Source organism: Aythya marila (assembly GCF_965140915.1).
Source record: "Aythya marila genome assembly, chromosome: 5".
NCBI lineage: Eukaryota > Metazoa > Chordata > Aves > Anseriformes > Anatidae > Aythya > Aythya marila.
The window spans coordinates 2,923,446-2,942,860 of NC_139046.1; the positions used below are offsets into that span (position 1 = coordinate 2,923,446).

General features: G+C 64.1%; 3 protein-coding genes across 7 annotated transcripts in view; 1 reads left to right on the top strand and 2 right to left on the bottom strand.

Moving 5' to 3' along the window:
* The first annotated feature begins 2,107 nt into the window (after positions 1-2,107).
* ABHD12B (abhydrolase domain containing 12B) lies at positions 2,108-6,574 on the top strand. The gene is made up of 13 exons (XM_082762283.1): positions 2,108-2,232; positions 2,856-2,983; positions 3,409-3,511; positions 3,623-3,742; positions 4,473-4,503; positions 4,596-4,641; positions 4,736-4,865; positions 4,937-4,977; positions 5,144-5,223; positions 5,313-5,395; positions 5,873-5,951; positions 6,062-6,186; positions 6,516-6,574. Exons 1-13 carry the CDS (start codon positions 2,138-2,140, stop codon positions 6,535-6,537), a joined length of 1,083 nt encoding a protein of 360 aa, XP_082618409.1. The 5' UTR covers positions 2,108-2,137; the 3' UTR covers positions 6,538-6,574.
* A 26-nt stretch (positions 6,575-6,600) lies between these two features.
* PYGL (glycogen phosphorylase L) lies at positions 6,601-16,065 on the bottom strand. Its single transcript, XM_082762282.1, has 20 exons — positions 15,627-16,065; positions 13,693-13,794; positions 12,714-12,792; positions 12,434-12,537; positions 12,053-12,184; positions 11,647-11,758; positions 11,485-11,567; positions 10,851-10,994; positions 10,627-10,719; positions 10,303-10,449; positions 9,602-9,765; positions 9,394-9,508; positions 9,191-9,292; positions 8,966-9,113; positions 8,789-8,847; positions 8,495-8,636; positions 8,145-8,352; positions 7,930-8,064; positions 7,504-7,570; positions 6,601-7,363 (listed from the first exon to the last, which is right to left on the bottom strand). Exons 1-20 carry the CDS (start codon positions 15,867-15,869, stop codon positions 7,169-7,171), a joined length of 2,574 nt encoding a protein of 857 aa, XP_082618408.1. The 5' UTR covers positions 15,870-16,065; the 3' UTR covers positions 6,601-7,168.
* Positions 16,066-18,878: 2,813 nt separating this feature from the next.
* TRIM9 (tripartite motif containing 9) overlaps positions 18,879-19,415 on the bottom strand; it is a gene marked incomplete at its 5' end in the record, with an annotated part of 28,193 nt that continues 27,656 nt past the window's right edge. For all 5 annotated transcript variants that reach the window (XM_082762713.1, XM_082762715.1, XM_082762712.1 and 2 more), the window contains one exon: positions 18,879-19,292. In XM_082762713.1, coding sequence (XP_082618839.1) covers positions 19,230-19,292 — 63 coding nt within the window. In that variant the 3' untranslated portion in view covers positions 18,879-19,229. The remainder of the gene's footprint in view (positions 19,293-19,415) is intronic.

Below are 19,415 nucleotides of genomic sequence, written 5' to 3' on the forward strand. Positions count from 1 at the left end.
CCCCACAAAATCGGGGTGAGGAGAGGGGACTGTGATGGGAACGGGGCCTCTGTGAGGGGTTTGCTGGACAGATGTTAGCACAGAGGGCTTTGTGCTGGGGGAGGGCTCGGGGGGTTGTTTGACAACATTGCCATTTTTCTCTGCAGCTTTCTGCTGCTCTGACACTTGCTGGGGTCTTTTCTTTTCTTTTCTTTTCTTTTCTTTTCTTTTCTTTTCTTTTCTTTTCTTTTCTTTTCTTTTCTTTTCTTTTCTTTTCTTTTCTTTTCTTTTCTTTTCTTTTCTTTTCTTTTCTTTTCTCTCCAACATTTGCTTTCTCATCCCCCGGTCCGAGCTCTTCCATTATGCGAAGCTGAAACCATCTGCCGCTTTGTTTTCCTGCTAGCCCTGCTTGTGCCAGGACCTCATCCCCCGCACCCTCCTCCTTGCTAATCCACGGAACAGCCCCGAAAACCCACGGCTGCCACCAAACAAAGGCTCTCAGCGCGTGCTCGCGTGTGCCCAGCGATGGGGCCAGCAGCCAGCGCGGTGTCCCCGTGTCCCCAGCCAGCTCGCGTGGCCTCTGCAGCGCCAAGGGCGCATCGCTGCGGGGCGAGGGGGGAGAATTCCTGACTCATTCCCAGGACCGGCTGCTTGCGGAGGCATCCTGATATATTTTCTCCCCCTTTTCCCATGGGAGGAAAGCGTGTTTGCAGAGCCCCGCCAGCCTATTTTGGGACCCCCCCTCCCCAAGGGAGCAGCTGCAGCCGAGCGTCGCATCCGGCACCGGCGCTTTGCGGGGTGAGCTCGGAGGAAGGAAACCTCTGCTCGCCGGCACCGTCACGTGTGGCACAGGAAAAAAAAAAAGCAGGAATTCAGGCAAAATCAGGCCTGCTGAGCCCAAACTGCCTCCCACGGCCCTGTGTGGGGGCTGCCACCCGAAAACGGGGCATTAAGCCTCGTGGGTGTGTGCCCAGGGCAGCGGTGACCCCAAAAAGGGGCCACGGGGCCCTCCTGGCCTGGGTGCGTGGCCGGGTGGCACCGTGTTTGCTGCTCCCCTTGGCTGCGGGCTGCTTGGTGGGGCTGGGGATATGGGGTTGGGGTTGTGGGGTTGGGGTTGTGGGGCTGGGGGGTCCCCAAGTGCGGCCTCCGGTGCCAGGAGGGCGCAAAGCCGTGGAAATGAGAGGGGAAAATAACAAAGGGGGAGCTCCGCGCCCCGCCGCAGCGCGCTGCTGCCACCCCCAGGGCACCCGAACGGGGTGGGCTGCTGCGAGGGGACAGGGGGATAGGGGACAGGGGACAGGGACAGTGGGATATGGGGACAAGGGGACACGGGAATATGGGAAAAGGGGGACGGGGACGCCGGGACAAGGGGATATGGGGAGAGGGGGACACGGGAATATGGGGACAGTGGGATATAGGGAGAGGGGGATATGGGGACAGGGGGATGTGGGGCCGGGCCCCGTGCAGCACCGGCAGCTGAATGGGGACGGGGAGCGCGGCTCAGCGCCTCCTGCTGGGACCGGGTGGCAGCTGGCGTTATTTTATTGTACATTCACATTTTATTTTATTTTATTTTATTTTATTTTATTTTATTTTATTTTATTTTATTTTATTTTATTTTATTTTATTTTAAATTTAATTATTTATTTTATAATTCATTATGCTTATTTCTAATTTATTTTTATTATTTTTATTTCTAACTTATTTTTATTATTTTTCTTTTTATTTTTTTCTTTTTAATTTATTTTTATTATTTTTCTTTTTAATTTATTTTTCTTTTTAAATTTATTTTTCTTTTTAAATATATTTTTATTTTTTGTCTTTTTATTCCATTATTCATTTCCTTTTAATTTCGGTACTTGCCCTCTCCCCCCCCCCGTCCCTTTAACCCCTGCATGTCCCCCCACCCCCTAGCCCCACCCCATAGGGGGCGTGTCCGCTGAATGGGCGTGTCCGAGTGGGCGGAGCCACTCGACGGCCGCACCCAATGGGCGAGCCCCGAACACAAAAGGGGCGTGGTCGGAGGGCGCGGCAAGACAAAGGGGCGTGGCCACCGGGCGGAGCATGAATGGGGCGTGAATAGGCGTGTCCCTGGTAGTGGGCGTGGCCTCGGCAGTGGGCGTGGCCCCGTTGGCGCGCCGGGCGGGCTGCGGGCGCGATGCGGCGGCGCGGCGGCGGCGCGGAGGCTCCGGGGAGCGGCGACAGCGACGGGGACAGCGGCGGAGGGGCCCGGCCCCGGCCCCAGCCCTCCCGGTGAGTCCCGGCCCCGGTCCCGGAGCCGTGCCCGAGCCGTGCCCTGGGTGGCTTTGGGCTCTCGGGGTGGCACCGGGGCGACACCGGGGCGACACCGGGGTGACACCGGGGCGCCCTCGCCCTTCGCAGCCCTCCCGCTGCGCCCCGGTGGCACCGGTGTGGTCGGAGCTGTGCTTGGCTGCCGGTCACCCCCCTGCCCTCCAGCCGGATTGGGGGCACGGCCGTGCCGATCCCATTACCGGGCAGCTCTCGGTGCCCTTTGCTCCGCTTCCCCGCAGCGCCGGGGGCTCCCCGAGCTCTTTCCCAACTCCCCCGCTGGGCTCCCGGGGATTGCGCAGGTTCCCGTGGCTCCGGGATGTCTCCGGGAGCCCGTCTGGGCTGCGTGGGCTCCGGGCGTTGCCCCGGCTCGGTGATTCCCCGTTGCCGGTTTTGCTTGCCGGGCACCTGCCCTGCCCTTCCTGCCCACTCGTGGCCCCGTGGGAGGCTGCGCCAAGGTGCTCGGCCCCATCCCCAAAAGCCAAAAGTTATGGGGCGGGTGGGGCTCAGCCCTAAACGAGCCACAGGGGGGGCTGCGGGGTGCCCCAAACCCTTTGGGGTGCTCACGGGGCTGTGTCCCCTGGCAGGGGCTGGCTGGGCCGGTGCCCCCGGCTGCGCACCCTGCTGCTGGAGCTGCTCCTCGTCTACGTCTCCGTGCCCTTCCTCATCCGCCTCTTCCCCGTCATCCTCACCAAATTCATCTTCCTCAACTTCCGTGAGTGCCCCGGCGGGGAGAGCTCCACCTGGGCGAGCACAAGCTTTTGGGGTGCCGCTTTTGGGGCAGGAGGGCCGGGATGGGGTGGGGGGGGGGGGGGTCCACTCTGATGGCACGGGGCCAGCCCCCAGCTGCAGAAGCGGTTCTCCCCGTGGCACGCCGCGTTTTGCAAGCGTTTTGTAAGGCGCTGACACCAGCCCTGTTTGCTGCCCGGGGTTGCGACACGCGTGGGCACGCGAAAACATCCGTGGGACGAAGCCTCGAGGTGGCCGAGGGCCGTCCTCCGGTGGTGGCACAACCCTGGGCTTTGGGGTGAATTATCGAATTAAACAGCACCGTGGGGCTGCGGGAGGTGCACGAAATCAGCTGGGTTTTGGGGGGTTCCTGGGTGCTGCCCACCGTGACGACCCCTTTGTCCCCCCCAGTGGCTTTCCCCTTCTTCACGGACCTGCGGCAGCCGGCGCTGCTGCTGAACAACACGGTCAGCCTGCGCCTCGCCACCGAGCCCGGCGTCTCCGTCGGCATCTGGTGAGCAGGGCTGGGCCTCCTCCTCCTCCTCTTCCTCCTCCTCCTCCTCTTCCTCCTCCTCTTCCTCGTCCTCCCCCGGTGGAGGACCACGGTCCCCGTCCGTCCCCGCAGGCACACGGTGCCGGGCAGCAGAGGGGCCGAGGCGCGGGGCCAGGAGCAGGGCTGGTACGAGGAGGCGCTGGGCGATGCTCACCCCGTCATCATCTACCTGCACGGCAACGGGGGCACCAGGCGAGTACCCGAGGGCCGTGGTGACATCCCGGGGTGGGTGGCAGCTGCCCTTCTGCGAGGGACACGCAGGCTCGGGGACACGGGTTTGAGCACTGAACCCGATGAGACCTCACGCGCATCCTAGTGATGCTGTCCCAGGGGATGGGATCTGGGTGCTTTGGGGTCCTCTTTAGCTCCCAGGGGATGGAATCTGGGTGCTCTGGGGACTCCTTTGCTCCCAGGATATGGGATCTGGGTGCTTTGGGGTCCCCTTTAGCTCCCAGGGGATGGGATCTGGGTGCTTTGGGGACCTCTTTGCTCCCAGGATATGGGATCTGGGTGCTTTGGGGTCCCCTTTAGCTCCCAGGGGATGGAATCTGGGTGCTCTGGGGACTCCTTTGCTCCCAGGATATGGGATTTGGGTGCTTTGGGGTCCCCTTTAGCACCCAGGAGACGGGATCTGGGTACTCCAAGGTCCCCTTTAGCATCCAGGGGACAGGATCTGGGTGGTCCAGGGTCCCCTTCAGCACCCAGATCCCATCCCCTGGAAGTTCTGTGGTCCCCTTTAGCTCCCGGGGTACAGGATCTGGGTGCTCTGGGGTCCCCTTTAGCTCCCTGGGGTGTGCAGCTGTCCCTCGTGCGACCCAGCCCAGGTGGTGACGGTGTCCCCAAGCTGGTCGTGCCCTGGCCGAGCGGGGGAAGCCCGCTACCCCCTGCACACCCCGATTTTTATCCTCGCGTTCCCCATCAGGGCTGCGAGCCACCGGGTCCAGTTCATGAAGGTAAGTGGGGACCGGGACGTGCCGGGCGTTGGGCTCGTGCTGGCTTTGGGGACACGAGGTGGGGACATAACTCTGTGCCACCCCTCCGCCAGCTGATGGGGGCTGCCGACTTCCACATCGTGGCTCTGGACTACCGAGGTACGGCCACCCCCTGCCCCTCGCTGAGCCATGCCCTGGGGACCCGGGGACCGTCCCCTCGGGGCCGTGACCCCCCCAGACGTGTCCCCCGCAGGTTATGGGGACTCCAGCGGGTACCCCACGGAGAGCGGCTTCACCACCGACGTCCTGGCGCTCTATGACTGGGTCAAGGCAAGGAGTGGGAACAGCAGCATCATCTTCTGGGGACACTCCTTGGGGACCGGGTAGGTGTGGGGCCAGGTGAGGGGCATGCCGTGGGTGCCCCCCCCTTCACCCTCACCTCTTTTTCTTGTAGGATCGCGACGAATGCGGCCAGAAAGCTGCAGGAGGAGCGAGGTAACCTCCAGGGCTGGGCTGGCTGCGTGCCGCTCACCAAATTTTAGGGGTCCCCATCACACTGCTTGAGCATCGGGCGGGGACAAGCCGCTGTCCCCATCCTCCTTGACCCCAACCCCCCCCAGCAATGCCCCTTGGGCTGACTCCCACCCCGTGCTGCTCTCAGGGGTCCAGGTTGATGCCATCGTGCTGGAGTCGCCCTACAACAGCATCCGCGAGGCGGCCGCCCACGTCCCCATCACCACGGTGAGCCCGGTGGCCCTGCGTGGTGGCTGTCCCCGCTGTCCCCTCACCCCATCAGCGGCTCAGCCAGCGTCCTGCTGTCTCCCGGGCAGATTTACCGGCAGTTCCCGGGTTTCGAGTACCTCATCTTGGACTCCATAGCTCTGGCCAACATGTTCTTCCGCAACGATGAGAAGTGAGCGCCCGGCGGGACGGGGCGAGGGGGCTGGGGCGGGCACCTCGCGCCACCGCTGCGGCGTGCGCTGTGTTTGCTCAGCTTACTCATGCCCCAGAAGTGCCTTTTATTGGGTGCAAGGTCAGAAATCCACATTTCTATCGGGCTACGTCACCATTTGATGGCCTTTTATTTTCGCTCCGGCGAGCGCGGTGCGCTCGCATCCCACCCCACGCGCTGTGGGGTCCTCCTGCCTTGGTGTTTGTGGGCACCTCTGCAAAAAGCTGCCTGGTTTTTGGTGATTTTGCAGTCACAGCAGCCCCGAATGGTGTTTAAGGTTATTAAGGTCTTGGGGGAGCAGCTTGTGCAACGTCCTGCAGTGCTCAGTCGCCTGCCCTGGACACCAAAGGGCTGGATTTGGGGTGCGGGTCATGAGGGATGCTCAGTGGGGTGAGGGGGGCTCTGGACTGACCCCAGCACCGTGCCTGCCCCCCGCAGCGTGAAGGTGCTGGCCTGCCCGCTCCTCATCCTGCACGCCGAGGACGACGCCGTGCTGCCCGTGCAGCTGGGACGCAAGGTGGGGAACAGGGGGGGCTGCGGGTGATCCAGGGAGAGGGTTTGGGACCCCACCGGGGGTCACCGACCCGAGGAGGGGCCGTGCACGCCCCTAACCCTGCTCCCACCCAGCTCTTCGAGACGGCACGCGGCGCCTACAAGGACAAGAGCAAGGTGAAGTTCATCACCTTTCCCAAAGAGCTGGGCCTGGGCCACGACTACATCTCCTCCAACCCCGAGCTGCCCGCCCTGGTCAAGTGAGTGCTGCCCCGTGGCAATGTGGGGGCGCAGGACGAGCCTCGCCTCTTCCTCTTGGGGTCCATCTTCCCCTGCAGCAACCGTGCAGGTCCCTTTCCCGTGTTCCTTCCCGTCCCCATGGGGTTTGGTGGCATTTTTCGAGCCCCGATGGCTCCCCGTGGCCCCAGGTGGCACAGGGAGGTGGCGCGGGGACGGCACGGGGACGGCACGGGGACGCAGCTTTGCTCAAAGCCCAGCCCAGACCCACGCCCAGGGGTGCGAAACGATGCTCTGAAGCAGCACAGGAGGGTCGGTGGCACAGCGCGAGGTTTATTGCGTCTCGTTGCAGAGACTTCTTGAACATGAAGTGACGCCAGCCGCTGCCCACAGCCCCCCGTGAGCACTCCCCCCCCCACGCCCCGCGCCAGGAACCCCGCACTGCACTGACCGTACTTCTGTACGTAATAAACTACTGAGAAACTTTCTAACGCTCCCACTGACTCGAGGATGCTGCGGGATGCTCGGGGGATGGAGATATTGCTGCTGGGGATGGAGACAGCGCCGTGACGTTGCTGCTACAGGGACAGGATGGAGCAAGCAGGAGCGGGGGCGCTGCACGGGGCGGGGTGCGGGTGGCTGCAGGGGTCGGGGAGGGTGCAGGGGGTGCGTTGCCAACACTCCTTGCCTCCTCCCCTCCCTGGAGCTGATGTGTTACAATCACCAAGAGCTGCACCCCAAAACCCAAACCCTGTTTTGGCATCGCGAGGACCCAGCTGCGCCCCCCACCCCGTGCCACGCGCAGCCCTCGCGCGCCCGCTTTTGGCTTTAGCTTTGCTGCAAGCAAGCCCAGCCCCTCGTCTCAGGTTCCAGTAAACACCCCTCCGGCTCTGCTCGGCACTTTTATTTTTAGTACCTACCGCAAGCAACAGGGCAGAACAGTTTTGCTTTTCCCTATAAAACTCCCCCTGCAGCAGCAGCAGCACCCACCTCCGGGTGCCCCCGCTACGCCCGCGCCTCCGTCCCGTTGGGGGTCCTGTCCTCGGCCACCTCCCTGGGCTCGTTGGGCGGGGGGATCTTCAGGTCGGAGGGCTCCACGTGCCAGATGTCCCGGGCGTACTCCTTGATGGTGCGGTCGCTGGAGAACTTGCCCGCCGCCGCGATGTTCCTGATCACCATCTTGGTCCACGCCTTGGAGTTCTGACGAGAGGCACGGGGATGGGAGGTGGCACCCGCGGGGATCTGGCCCCCGAGCCCGTCCCCACCACCCCACCGTGCCAGACCCCTTCCCTGGGGATGGGGAGACAGGTTCCTGGGCTGGTTCCCCGGCTGGCACTCACCAGGTAGAGCTCGCTGACCTTCTCCTGGCACTTGACATAAGCCTCGTAATCCGCAAAGACTTTGAACCTGCAGCAGCAAGGGAAGGGGGAGATAGGGAGAAGAGGAACGCGCGGGTGGGAGCGAGTCTTGGTGGGCAGCTCGGGCTGCCAGGGCCACACGAGGTGTCAAAGAGCCCGCTAGGAAAGCCCTCGAGATACATCTGTCATCACCCAAACACAGCCTAGCCCTAAAGTAACCAAGCTTTAAGGCAGCACGCATCTAGTGCCACCCATAGGGAGCTTTTTGGACCAGGGGAACATGAATTGCCCAACGCCAGGGTCAGGATCTGGGGTGTTATCGGGGGGGTGGCTGGGGCAGGGGCTGCTCCCCACGGGTACGTGGTGTTTGGGGGGGGACCCAGCCCCGGGGACGGGTCGTGGCCTCACCGGTCGTGGTGGAAGAGCATGTTGACCACGTCTTTGAAGAGGTCGGGCTCGTTGGAGGAGAAGAAGCCGCTTTTGATCTGGTCAACAGCTTGCTTCAGCTCGGGGAGCCGGTCGTAGTACTGCTGGGCATCGTACCTGGCGGGGCAGGGTTGGGGTGAGCCGGGGGTGCTTCGGGTTCCCCGCAGCGTCCCCAACCAACACCTCCCAGCCCTCACCCTTCCCTGTCCAGCTCCGCGACGTCCTCCACCCTCATGCCGAAGATGAAGAGGTTCTCCTCGCCCGCCTCCTCGGCCATTTCCACGTTGGCCCCGTCCATGGTGCCGATGGTCAGGGCTCCGTTCAGCATGAACTTCATGTTCCCCGTGCCCGACGCCTCGGTGCCCGCCGTGGAGATCTGCTCCGACAGGTCGGTCGCGGGGATCACTGCCAAAAAAGAAGACACACCGAGCCACTCAAGGTGACACCAAACCTGCTCTCACACCACGCTGAAGGACTTTAGAGCTTCTGCCCCATGGGGACGGGGCCACGGGCTGGAGAGCCGATGCCCCCTCCCCGCCTGGCACACCTTTCTCCGCCAGGGAGACCCGGTAGTTCTCCAGGAAGATGACCTTCAGCTTGCTGCCCACAGTGGGGTCGTTGTTCACCACCTGAGCCACGGCGTTAATGAGCTTGATGATCATTTTAGCCATGTGGTAGCCCGGGGCAGCCTAGGAGAAGGGCTATGGGTGAGCCTGGCGCGTGGGGCAGGCGAGGAGCACCCAGCTCCCACGTGCCCACGTCAGCGGGGACCCACTGAGGACAACGCCTGCACCCAGACCCCTTAGGGCATTTCCAAACGCTTCCCCCAAACCCAAATTACCTTGCCCCCGATGATCACCGTCCGAGGAACAAACAGCTTCGTAGGATCCCTCTTGATGCCTGGAGGAGAGGGCAGGACCGGGGTCACCTCCGTGCCAGCTGCTGCCCCCGGGGGTCAGGGATGCTCCTGCACCCCCTGGGCACGCTGTGGGTCCCCGCCGGGCCCCCGGTGGCTTACGGTTGTACATGGTGATGATGTGCAGGCAGTTCATCAGCTGCCGCTTGTACTCGTGGATCCTCTTCACGTGCACGTCGAACATGGAGGAAGGGTTGATCTTCACCTTGTACTCCTTCTCCAGGTACAGCGCGAACTTCACCTTGTTCTCCTGGCCGAGGGGGCGGGGAGGGTGTCAGCCCCTGGCCCCCAGCACCCGCACCCCCTGTGCGTGTGCCCCCCCCTCACCTGCTTCACTTTGGCAACCTCGCGGATGAAGAGGTCGTCGTCCACAAAGTCGTGCAGCTTCGCCAGCTGGCTCAGGTCCCGCACGTAGTCCTCCCCGATTTTCTGCAGGAGGAGCAGAGGCGAAGAACTCGAGCGAGATGCCGACGGTGGGCGAGCACCCCGGGGGGGTGGATTTGGGGCTGGGAGCCCCCCCTGGGTTATACCTCCGCGATGAGCTCCGCCAGCCCCGGGTTGCAGAGCAGGAGCCAGCGCCGCGGGGTGATGCCGTTGGTTTTATTCTGGAATTTCTCGGGCTCCAGCTCCGCAAAGTCCTTGAAGCTGCGAGGATGAGGGGAGAGCGGGGTCACCGCAGCGTCTGGGAGCTGAGGGGGATCCCCCAGTGCCTCCCCCTTCCCCCCCCCTTGCCCTTACACTTGGGTCCTGACTATCTCGGAGTGGATCTTGGCCACGCCGTTGACGGCGTGGGAGCCGACGATGCAGAGGTGAGCCATGTTGATCCTCTTGGTGCCTCCCTCCTCGATCAGCGACATCCGCCGCAGCCGGTCCACGTCGGCGGGGAAGAGGGAGGCGATGTGCTGCGGGGTGGAGGCAGGGGAGGGGGTGGCGGTGAGCCACCCCCTTGGGTGCCCTTCTGCCTCCCGTGAGTGTCTCTGGACACCCAGACCCCGCAGAGAGGGGCTGGGGGGCACCTGTGGGGCTGTTCCAGCTCAGCTGCAGCTCAGGAGGCCAAGCCACCAGCTCCACCCCCACCCTCATCCTTCCCCAGGATGAATTTAGGGTTTAAAGAATGAAGAAATGCCAACAGGAATGGCCCTAGGGCACTGGGTGAGGCTTTTAAAGCAGTTCAGGGTGGTGATGGAGTCATGGGGTAGCTGGGGCTGGAGCATCTTTGGGTGCCCTTGTGCCCCCCCAGCCCCAGCAGGGTGCCCAGCCCCATGGTCAGGCAGCTGCTGGAGATGTCCCCAAGGAGCCCCCAGCCCCTCTGGGCAGCCCAAGGCTGGCAGGAGGGGCTTTGCCTCACCTCACCGGGTTCCTGTGCCAAAAATCGGAGCTGCCACAACCACCCAGCCCCAACCCAGCCCCAAACCATCCCTGGGGGTGGGCGCACTCACGTCCAGGTGCCTCTGGTTGATCTCGTAGATGATCTGCAGGTGTCTGGGGAGCAGCTTCTCCACCAGGTCCACCGGCCACCGCTCCAGGGCCTCGGGGAGCACCGTGTGGTTCGTGTAGGCAAACGTCCTCCTGGTGATGTCCCAGGCCTGCGGGAGGCAGCGCGAAGCCCTGAGCGCCCACCCGGGTGGGCAACGGGGCCGGGATCGTCCCTCTCCAACAAGAGGAGCTGGGGACGGGGACGATGTGAAGGTGGGAAGAAGGGGAAGAGTTCAACGCAACGGGGGAAGAAAAAAAAAAAAAAAAGCCATGCAGCTGCTCCCCACCTTGTTCCAGGGCAGCTTCTCGATGTCCACGAAAATCCTCATCAGCTCGGGGATGGCCATGGCGGGGTGCGTGTCGTTCAGCTGGATGGCGACCTGCAGGGAGACAGAGGGTGGCACTTGGGGACACCCCGTGGAGCCCACAAAACCTGCCCGGAGCCGGGCACGGAGCAAGGAGGTGGCAAATGGAGCTGGGAGGCAGGCGGCGGAGCAACCCCGGCCCGTACCTGGTCGGGGAAGGAGTCAAACACGGTCCGGACGCTGTCTGTGCTGCCGAATTTGGAGGCTTTGAAGCGGCGGAGGATGTCCTGCAGGGTGGCGGCCACCACGAAGTACTCCTGCTTCAGCCGCAGCTCCTTGCCCTCGAAGAACTGCCGGGGAGAGGAGCGGGGTGCTGCCGGGGCCGGTGGGGGTCACACCGTGCCCCCGAGCACGCTGCTGTGCACGGGGAAGGGTTGGGGTCACATCGCATCGTGTCACATCCTCGTGTCACATCCTCGTGTCACATCGTGTCACATCATCGTGTCCCCGTGCACGGCAGAGCAGCCATGCAGCAAAAATGCCCCTAGGAATGGGGTTAGGGTGGCTCGAGGCATCGCCGAGCGGCAGGGAAACGCCAGCCAGGTGCCAGCAGCCTGCAGCCACGCTGGAGTTTGCCCCAATTTCATATTTTGGTATTTGAGGAATATTTCTTCAGCAGGACGTGCTCCTCTCCTTGCTGTGCCCAAGCACGGGCTCATCCCTGCTGCAGCAATCCCTGACTGAGGGCACCTGGAGGTTTGCAGCACCCCCCCAGGACCCCTCTGCAGCACGACAAACCCTCTCCATCCATCCTAAAAACACCCCCAGATCCCAACTCACGTTGTCGTTGGGGTAGAGGACGCGGGAGATGTTCTCGGCCAGGTTTCTGTCCAGCACCGCCTGGATGTAGTCCCCGACGTTGACTGCGGGGCAACAAAGGGATGGGGTAGGGGTGACCCCACTGCTCCCCGACCCCCTTGGCCCCCCCCGGCCCCCACTTACAGTCCCGCAGGTTGAAGTCGTTGGGCGCCCGGGCCGACCACAGCCGCATGGTGTTGACGGTGTTGTTCATGTAGCCGGGCACCGGCGTGTCGTAGGGCAGCGCCAGCACCACCTAGGGCATTGGCAAGGCTGCACAGTCCCTATGTCCTGATGGAGCCCCATCCAATCCCAAACAAGCCCTGGGGAGGGATTTTGGGGTCGCCCCCACCCGGGGCTGCGTGCACGGTGCCACCCCAGCTGCCCTCGGTTCCCCAAAACCCCCCCCAAAAATAGAGAGGTGCTCGTGAGGAGAAACCCGATTTCAGCAGGCCGTGCACGGCACCGAGCCCTTCTGGGGGTGCTTTGGGGCACGTTTTTGGGGACAGCCCCCCGATTATGGGACGAGCCACCTGGCTGTGACCCATACCTGGGTGTCGACCCACTTGGCGCCGGTGCCGGAGTGCTCGACGCGGCCGTAGAAGTGCACGGGCAGCATGTACTCGGGCCGGGCCTTCTCCCAGGGGTTGCCGTGCCGCAGCCAGTCGTCGGCCTCCTCCACCTGCCCGAGGGAGAGCCACGGTGCTGACGGGGCCACCCCAAACGGGGACGAGCCCCGAAAAGGCCACCCCAAACGGGGCCCAGCCCCGTGGTGGCAGCCGGCTCCGTGCGGCCTCGAGCAGCCCTGACACCGAGTCCCCTCCCCAGCTGCCCCGCAGCCCCTTTAGACCCCGTGAAGGCTCCCCAGAGCCCAAAAACCACCCGAGGGGAGCTTTAAGCACTCCAGGCACCAGCTCTGCCCCCGTGCTACCTGCCAGCCATCCCGAATCTTCTGGTTGAAGATGCCGTACTCGTAGCGGATGCCGTAGCCGTAGGCCGCCAGCCCCAGCGTCGCCATCGAGTCGAGGAAGCAGGCTGCCAACGCCAGGGAGCTCATGGAGCAAGGAAAACCCCAAATCTTTCTCCCAGGGGAGCCCAGGACGGCTGCGAGCAGCTCGTGCCTGGAGCAAGGAGCCCCCCGGGGCGCGGGTGCCACCCCGCTGGGTGCCACCACGCAGGGAACAAGATCTTTTTTTTGGGGGGGTCCTCACCTGCGAGCCGGCCGAGGCCGCCGTTGCCGAGCCCGGCGTCCTCCTCGATCTCCTCCAGCTCTTCTATGTCCAGCCCCAGCTAGAGGAGACAAGGGGAGTGAGGGGCTGGGGGCTGTCCGAGCGCCCACCCAGCACCCTTGGGTGCTGCCCGGCGCAGGACAGGGACCATCCCAGCTCAGGGGCTGGCACCCAGGCTCAGAGACGTGCGGAGATGCGGCGCCTGCACAAGCAAACGCCAAATTTCCAGCCCGCAATACCATCGAGGCAGAGGTTTTGCCTATGCAAAACTCCTCGGGCAGCTGAGCAGGAAATGAAGCAGGCACGGCCGGGGCTGAGCCGCCCCTTCCCACCTCACCAAACAGAACGGGTCTGCCAGCTCCTCCCAAACCACTCGGCTCCAGGCGAGCCCAGCGTCAACCCTGCTGGTGTTTCTCAGCGCCGACTTGTACCCAAAGCCTTGAACACCCACAGAAATGTTTTGGAGTGATTCACGTCCCACCAAACATTTTATTTTCAGAAAAGTCGAGCGTTTGGGTTTGCGGCACGGCTACACAACCCCTACGCAACCTCCCCGTCTCCTCCTTTACAAACCCGCCCCCGGCCGGGCTGTTGCCCTCGCTGCAAGGTTAACAGGTTAAAAATAAATAAATAAATAAGTTAAAAAAGCCCTAAAAATAAGCTGCTCTCCCTTTGAACGTATTTGCTCGGGTGCTGCTCCTGCTGTTGTGCAACCGCTCCAGCCGTGCGCGATGCTGTTTGGCAGGCGGGGCACGAGTGGAAAAAAACCCAAAAAAAAACCCTCCCCGGCCCCAGCGCCACGCGGTGACGAGCAGCAGCGGCGTGCCAGTGCCACCGGTTGAGGGAGGACAAGGTTTTATCCCCCTTGCCACAGGTTGCAGCGAGCGACGGCCTCGTGGGTGCCGCCTCGGGGGTGGCTGATAGCAGGAGCTCGCCCCGAGCCAAAATTCGTGGTGCTCACCTGGTAGACGGCCTCGTCGCAGGCGTTTTGCAGCCCCAGGTTGATCATGGTGTTCTGCAGCGTGCGCCCCATGTAGAACTCCAGGGAGAGGTAATAAATCCTCTGCGGGAGGGAACAGCCCACGGGCAGTGAGAGCGAGGACAGAGACAGCTCGGCCAAACCTCCCCCCAGCAGCTCCCACCCGCTGTTATCTGGCTTGGAAGAGGAAAAAAATCCCGGCGCAAGGGGGAATTTGAGGGCTGCGGCTCCCCCGCAGGGCCTGGCCTCCTAATTTCCCACAGGAATCTCCCTGCAGCTGGCAGAAGGAGCCCAGCAGTGCCCCCCCCCAGCCCCATCCCTGCCCTCCCACCCCACGCTGGCTCCGGCCCCGCTGTTGTTTTGCAGGGGGAGGACAGCGCCCGTTTTGTTTGCCCGAGGACGGGACAGCTCCGGGATGGTCACCCCGAGGGCACCGCGGTACAAAGTTAAACTTTAAAGAGTTTCCTAACGTCACCCCGAGCTGCAAAAGCAAGCCAGAAAAGCAGAACTGCTGCCGGGGGGGGGGGGGGACACCCGGCCACCTCCTCGGGCCCTGGCACCCCAAGGGGGGAGTTTGGGGATGGCTGCAGTGCCGCGGACCCCGCCGGGCACGTGGCTGCTAGCACGGAGGGTTGTGTAAGCCGCCCCAAGCCGAGCCCTGGTGTCAGCACCGGCGGGTTTTAGGGCAGGATTGGGGCTGGAGGAAGCTGCTGACTCCGCAGGTTTCCTTGGGACCTCCTCGGGCGCTGGCTGGGCCGGTGCCGGCGGTGCCAGGGGGGCGGCCGATCCCTCGAGGGGGATTTTTCACCCCACGGGGACACGGGGTGCCAGCTCCCGCCGGCCAGTGCGGTGCCAGCGAGGGGGGAACGGGAATAAATCGGAGCCGACAGGGCCAGGCAGGTGTCAGGAAGGGATTAGGGCTTAATCCCTCAGCAGGCAGAGCCCCGTGCTGGCACAGCAGCTCCCGCACCCGCCGCATCGCTCGGGCTCGGCCCCGCCACGGTGCCCGGTGCCAGCCGAGATGTCCCCGCGGCCTGTTTCGGGTTCTTTTCTCTCCCTGCAGTTCATTCACCCTAGAAGGCTTCGCTGTGCTTTTGGCAGGCGGCCCCCACGCCCTTGCTGCGGGACGGCGGGCGCCGTTCCCCTGCTGCGCCCCGCGCCGGGCGACGCTGCTGTGCGGGGCCGGGGGGGGTTTTAAGGGGGGCTGAGGGGTGCCAGGGGGTGCCAAAGGGTGCCAGGGGGTGCCGAGGGGTGCCAAGGGGTGCTGAGGGGTGATGAAGGGTGCGAGGAACGTCACGGGGTGCCAAGGAGTGCCGAGGGGTGCCAGGGGGTGCTGAGGGGTGCCAAGGGGTGCTGAGAGGTGCTGAAGGGTGCAAGGGGTGTCACAGGGTGCTGAGGGGTGCCAGGGGGTGCTGAGGGGTGCCAAGGGGTGCTGAGGGGTTCCAGAGTGCTAAAGGGTGCCAAGGGGTGCTGAGAGGTGCTGAGGGGTGCCAAGGGATGTGAGGGGTGTCAGAGGGTGCTGAAGGGTGCCAAGGGGTGCCAGGGGAGCCAAGGGGTGCTGAGGAGTGCCAAAGGGTGCTGAGGAGTGCCAGGGGGTGCCAAGGGGGACCAAGGGGTGCTGAAGGGTGCTGAAGGGTGCAAGGGGTGTCAGGGGGTGCTGAGGAGTGCCAAAGGGTGCTGAGGGGTGCCAAGGGGTGCTGAGGGGTGCCAGAGCACTAAACGGTGCTGAGGGGTGCTGAGGAGTGCTAAGGGGGGCCAAGGGGTGCTGAAGGGTGCAAGGGGTGTCAGGGGGTGCTGAGGGGTGCCAAAGGGTGCCGAGAAGTACCGAGGAGCTCCAGCCCTCCAAGCCCGCAGCTTCCCACTCCCGGGGGGGTCTACCGAGGTTCTTCCGGGGGCCGGGAGCCCCCCCCACCCACCTTGGGGTCCCGCTCGTAGTAGTGCTGCTGGGTGCGGATCCAGCGCCCCACCAGGTGGTCGCGCACCGTGTGCGCCAGGGCGAAGAAGTAGTCGCGGGGGGTGGCGACGTTGCGGTCCTTGACCAGGGTGAAGTGGAGGTGCCGGTTGAAGCCCCTCTTCAGCTCGGCCACGTTCTCGGCGCCCACGATGCCGCGGATGCTGATTTGCTTCCGCCGCTCCTGGTCCGACAGCGGCCGCGACATCGCTGCGGGGACACCGCGGGGGGGGACCGCGGGGACACCACGGGGCGGGGGACACGGGGAGACACAGAGGGGACACGGGGGGGCGCGAGGGGACACGGGGGGACACGGGGGGACACACAGGGGGACACTGCGGGGACACAGACACACACACAGACACAGACGGGGACGGGGCTGGCAGCGCGCACCCTGCGCGCTCCGCCGGCACCGCCCCGGGGCCGCCCACGCGTGGGGCGGGCGCCGCGGCCACGGGGCCCCAAGGGAGGGGTGGGAAGGGTGGGAGGGGAGGGGGGAGGCACCGGCAGGCCGGGGGAGGAACCGATTTGGGGGAAGGGAGGGGGGAAACGGGGCGGGCAGCACCGCCTCCGGTCCCAAAGGGGAAGCGCCGCGCTGCTGGGGCGCTGCCCCAACCCCCTTCCCCTGCGCCCCTTTCGCAATTCCCCCTCCCCTGCACCCCTTTCCCTGCTCCTCTTCCTCTGCACCCCCTTTCCCTGCACCCCCTGTCCTGTCTCCCCTTCCCCTGCACCCCTTTTCTTTCTCCCCTTCCTCTTCTCCCCCTTCCCCTGCGCCCCCTTTCCCTTCTTCCCTTCCCCTGCGCCCCTTTCCCATCTCCCCTCCCCCTGTACCCCTTCCCCTGCACCCTTTCACCTTCTCCCCTTCCCCTGCACCCCCTCTGCCCCTTTTTCCCTTCTCCCCCTTCCCCTGCACCCCTTTTTCTCCCCTTCCCCTTCTCCCCTTCCCCTCCTCCCCTCTCCCCTCCCCACTCCCCCACGACCCCCCACTCAGCTCCGGGCCCCCCTCAGCACCTCCTGGGCCGGGTCCCGTCCCCGTGTCCCTCTGTCGGGCTGTGCCCCACCGGCTCCTGCCCGCGTTTCTTCCGGAGAGCCAGGGCCCGGCGCGGGGCGAGCAGCGCAACTCCTCTTCCTCTTCCTCCACCCAGCTCTGCGCAGGCTTCCCGGGCGTTTTCCCTGCCCAGGCAGGGCAGAAAGGAGAGAAAAAACCAAACCCGCTGCTGCGTGCGGCACGGGAAACCACCCTGATTTTATTTTATTTATTTTATTTTATTTTTTTTTACAGGATTATTGGGTGAATTTGGGTGCCTGGAGAAGGGCTGCGGTGCTGTGCAGCCGGTGCTGGGCCCCACAGGGGGCTCTGCCCTCGCCTTTGGGTGCTGCCCCCGGCCCCCCAGGGGCTCCCCCACCCCAAATTATGGGTTCGTGCATCTGGGCACGCCGCCCGGCTGGAAGGGATGAGCCCCTCAAGGGGTTTTAATGCTGCCAGCACCGCAACAGGGCTCTGGGCTCCCAGTTAATTTCCCAAAATCACTTTTTTTTTGGTTATTTTCTCTCTTTTCCACCCATCCTCGCCAAAATTTGGCACCAGGGCAGGGGCTGGCTGCAGGAACCACCCCGAGCAGCCTCCCACACCCAGCCCCGGTAAGCCCCCATCCCGCTGGGTGCCGGCATTTCCAAAATAACTCCCCAGTGGGTGTGCTCGGAGAGGGAAAGGCTCGGGGAAAGCCGTTTGGGGAGGGCTGGCCCTCGGATCCTTTAGGATTTGGCACGGTGCCCTTGGGTTTTGGGGGCCGCAGGGGTGCGCGGTGCCCCGGGGTGGGGGGCGAGGTGGATGCGGGGGGCTGTGGCGGCGCAGAGATGCTCCGGGAAGCTCTGCCCTTCTCTGGTAAAAGTCCTTTATTAGAACAGCAAACATGACACTTTTTTTTTCCGGGGGTACAGCAGCTGGAGGCAGCTATCACCGCGCTACAGTGGGGGCGACGTCTTACAACCACGAGGAGTCTAATAAGCACCGTGAACATCCTAAAGAAATGGGTGGGTTGGGGGGGGAAAAGGGCTGAGAAATGGGCCCCGTGACCCGGCCACGGGGGAGGGGTTTTTTGGGGGAAGGGGCTGGTGGGGAATTAACCAAAAAAAGCTGCTCGGCGTTGGCCCGCAACACGGCTCTCCTGCAGCTGAGAAAACGCCGCCGGAGGGGAAAGAACGAGATAGCACCCCTGCAAATAAATCAGGTCAGTGGGATCCTAGAGCGACGAGGGAACGAACCGAACGGCCCCGTCCCGGAGGGGGGGATGTCCTAGGACGGGGCCTTCTGCTCTGCACCGCTCCTCCTGCGGCCCCGGGGGCGAGGGGACCGGGGGTCACCGAACGCCGGGCAGCGAAACCGGCACGGCGGAAAGGACGGGGGAGCCAAGCGTGGGGACAAGCGCATGCAGTCGCCCTCGGCGCGAAGGGTGCGTGCTGGCAGCGGGCTGGTGGCCACGAGCTCCTCTCCTGTCCCCCCCAAAATCGCCAGCAAAGGGCACGGGGGCGGATGGGAGAGGAAGGGAGAGGGCGGCGGGCGGCGGGCACGGGTCCCTGAGTGCGCAGCAGGGCTGTGGGCAGCTCCCCGTCCTCTCTTCCCTGTCCCCGTCCCCCCCTGTCGGCTCCTCGCTGCAGAAGGGACTCTCCGGGGAAGGGAAGGAGGCTGTCAGGTAGTTAAGGCTAATTTTTTTTTTATCCGGCGAGTGTAAAAAAATAAAGAGCTCCTCTCCCAGGAGCCGCGCGGCGTATGGCTGTGGGGTGCTGGCTGCGCCGCTCCGCGGGGAGCCGGGGGTGAGAGGGGGGCACAAGGGTGGGTGCTCGCTTTGGGGGGCGGTGGGAAGCGTCTGGTGGCGTTAATTAACGCCCCGTGTTAATGAGCCACGCCAAACCCTGGCTCCCGGGGGGTCCCGCTGCGTGCGGGGGGAGCTGCAGCAAGATGGGGTGAAGCAGGAGGGTGCCTGGGGCTTCCCAGGACCCGCTGGTCATCCAGGCCCCACCTCGAGGGGGTGGCTGAGGTGCTCTGAGAGAAAGGCCACGGGGAAAGAAACGTCCTGCAAAGCCCTGGGACCCCACAAAGCCCTGGGACCCCGCAAAGCCCTGGGACCCCGCAAAGCAACGGGACCGGAGGGGCGAAAGCCTTCCCGGGGGGGGTTCCCTCTCCGTGCGGCCGGCCCCGTCCTGCAGCTCGGCGCTCTGAAACGAGACAAATCTGCCTCCCCCCCGCCCCGGGACCCTAACCAAAATGGGGAAAACCGAACCTAAAAGCGGACAGGGAGCAGCAACACCTCGGGCTACCTAGCTATACCGGATCAGCCAAGAAGAGCGAAGGAGCGAAGCGCACACACACAGGACAGCGCAGGCGGGTGGCGAACAAAGACTGCCGAAAGCCAGTTTCTTCCTGCCCTTTTTTTTTTTGTGTTTTTCGTGGTTTTTTTTTTCATTTTTCTTCCGCCTCCCCCGTCGAGCAGAGGCCTCTGGTGCCGCAGAAGGGAGCGGGCTGGCTCCTCGGGCCCCGAGCAGAGGCAGCCGGCCCCGGGGAGCTGCCTCACTGCATGGCCGAGCGCGAGGCGTAGAACTCGGGGACGGGCAGCCCGGTGTGCAGGGTCACCTGCAACGAGATTGCCAGGCCTCAGACGTGTCCCCACCAGGCTTGGGGACACGGCCCCGGGCTGTGACAGCCCCTGTGGTGTCCCCTCTGGGGATGGTGGGACCCCCCCGGTGCGGTGGGAGG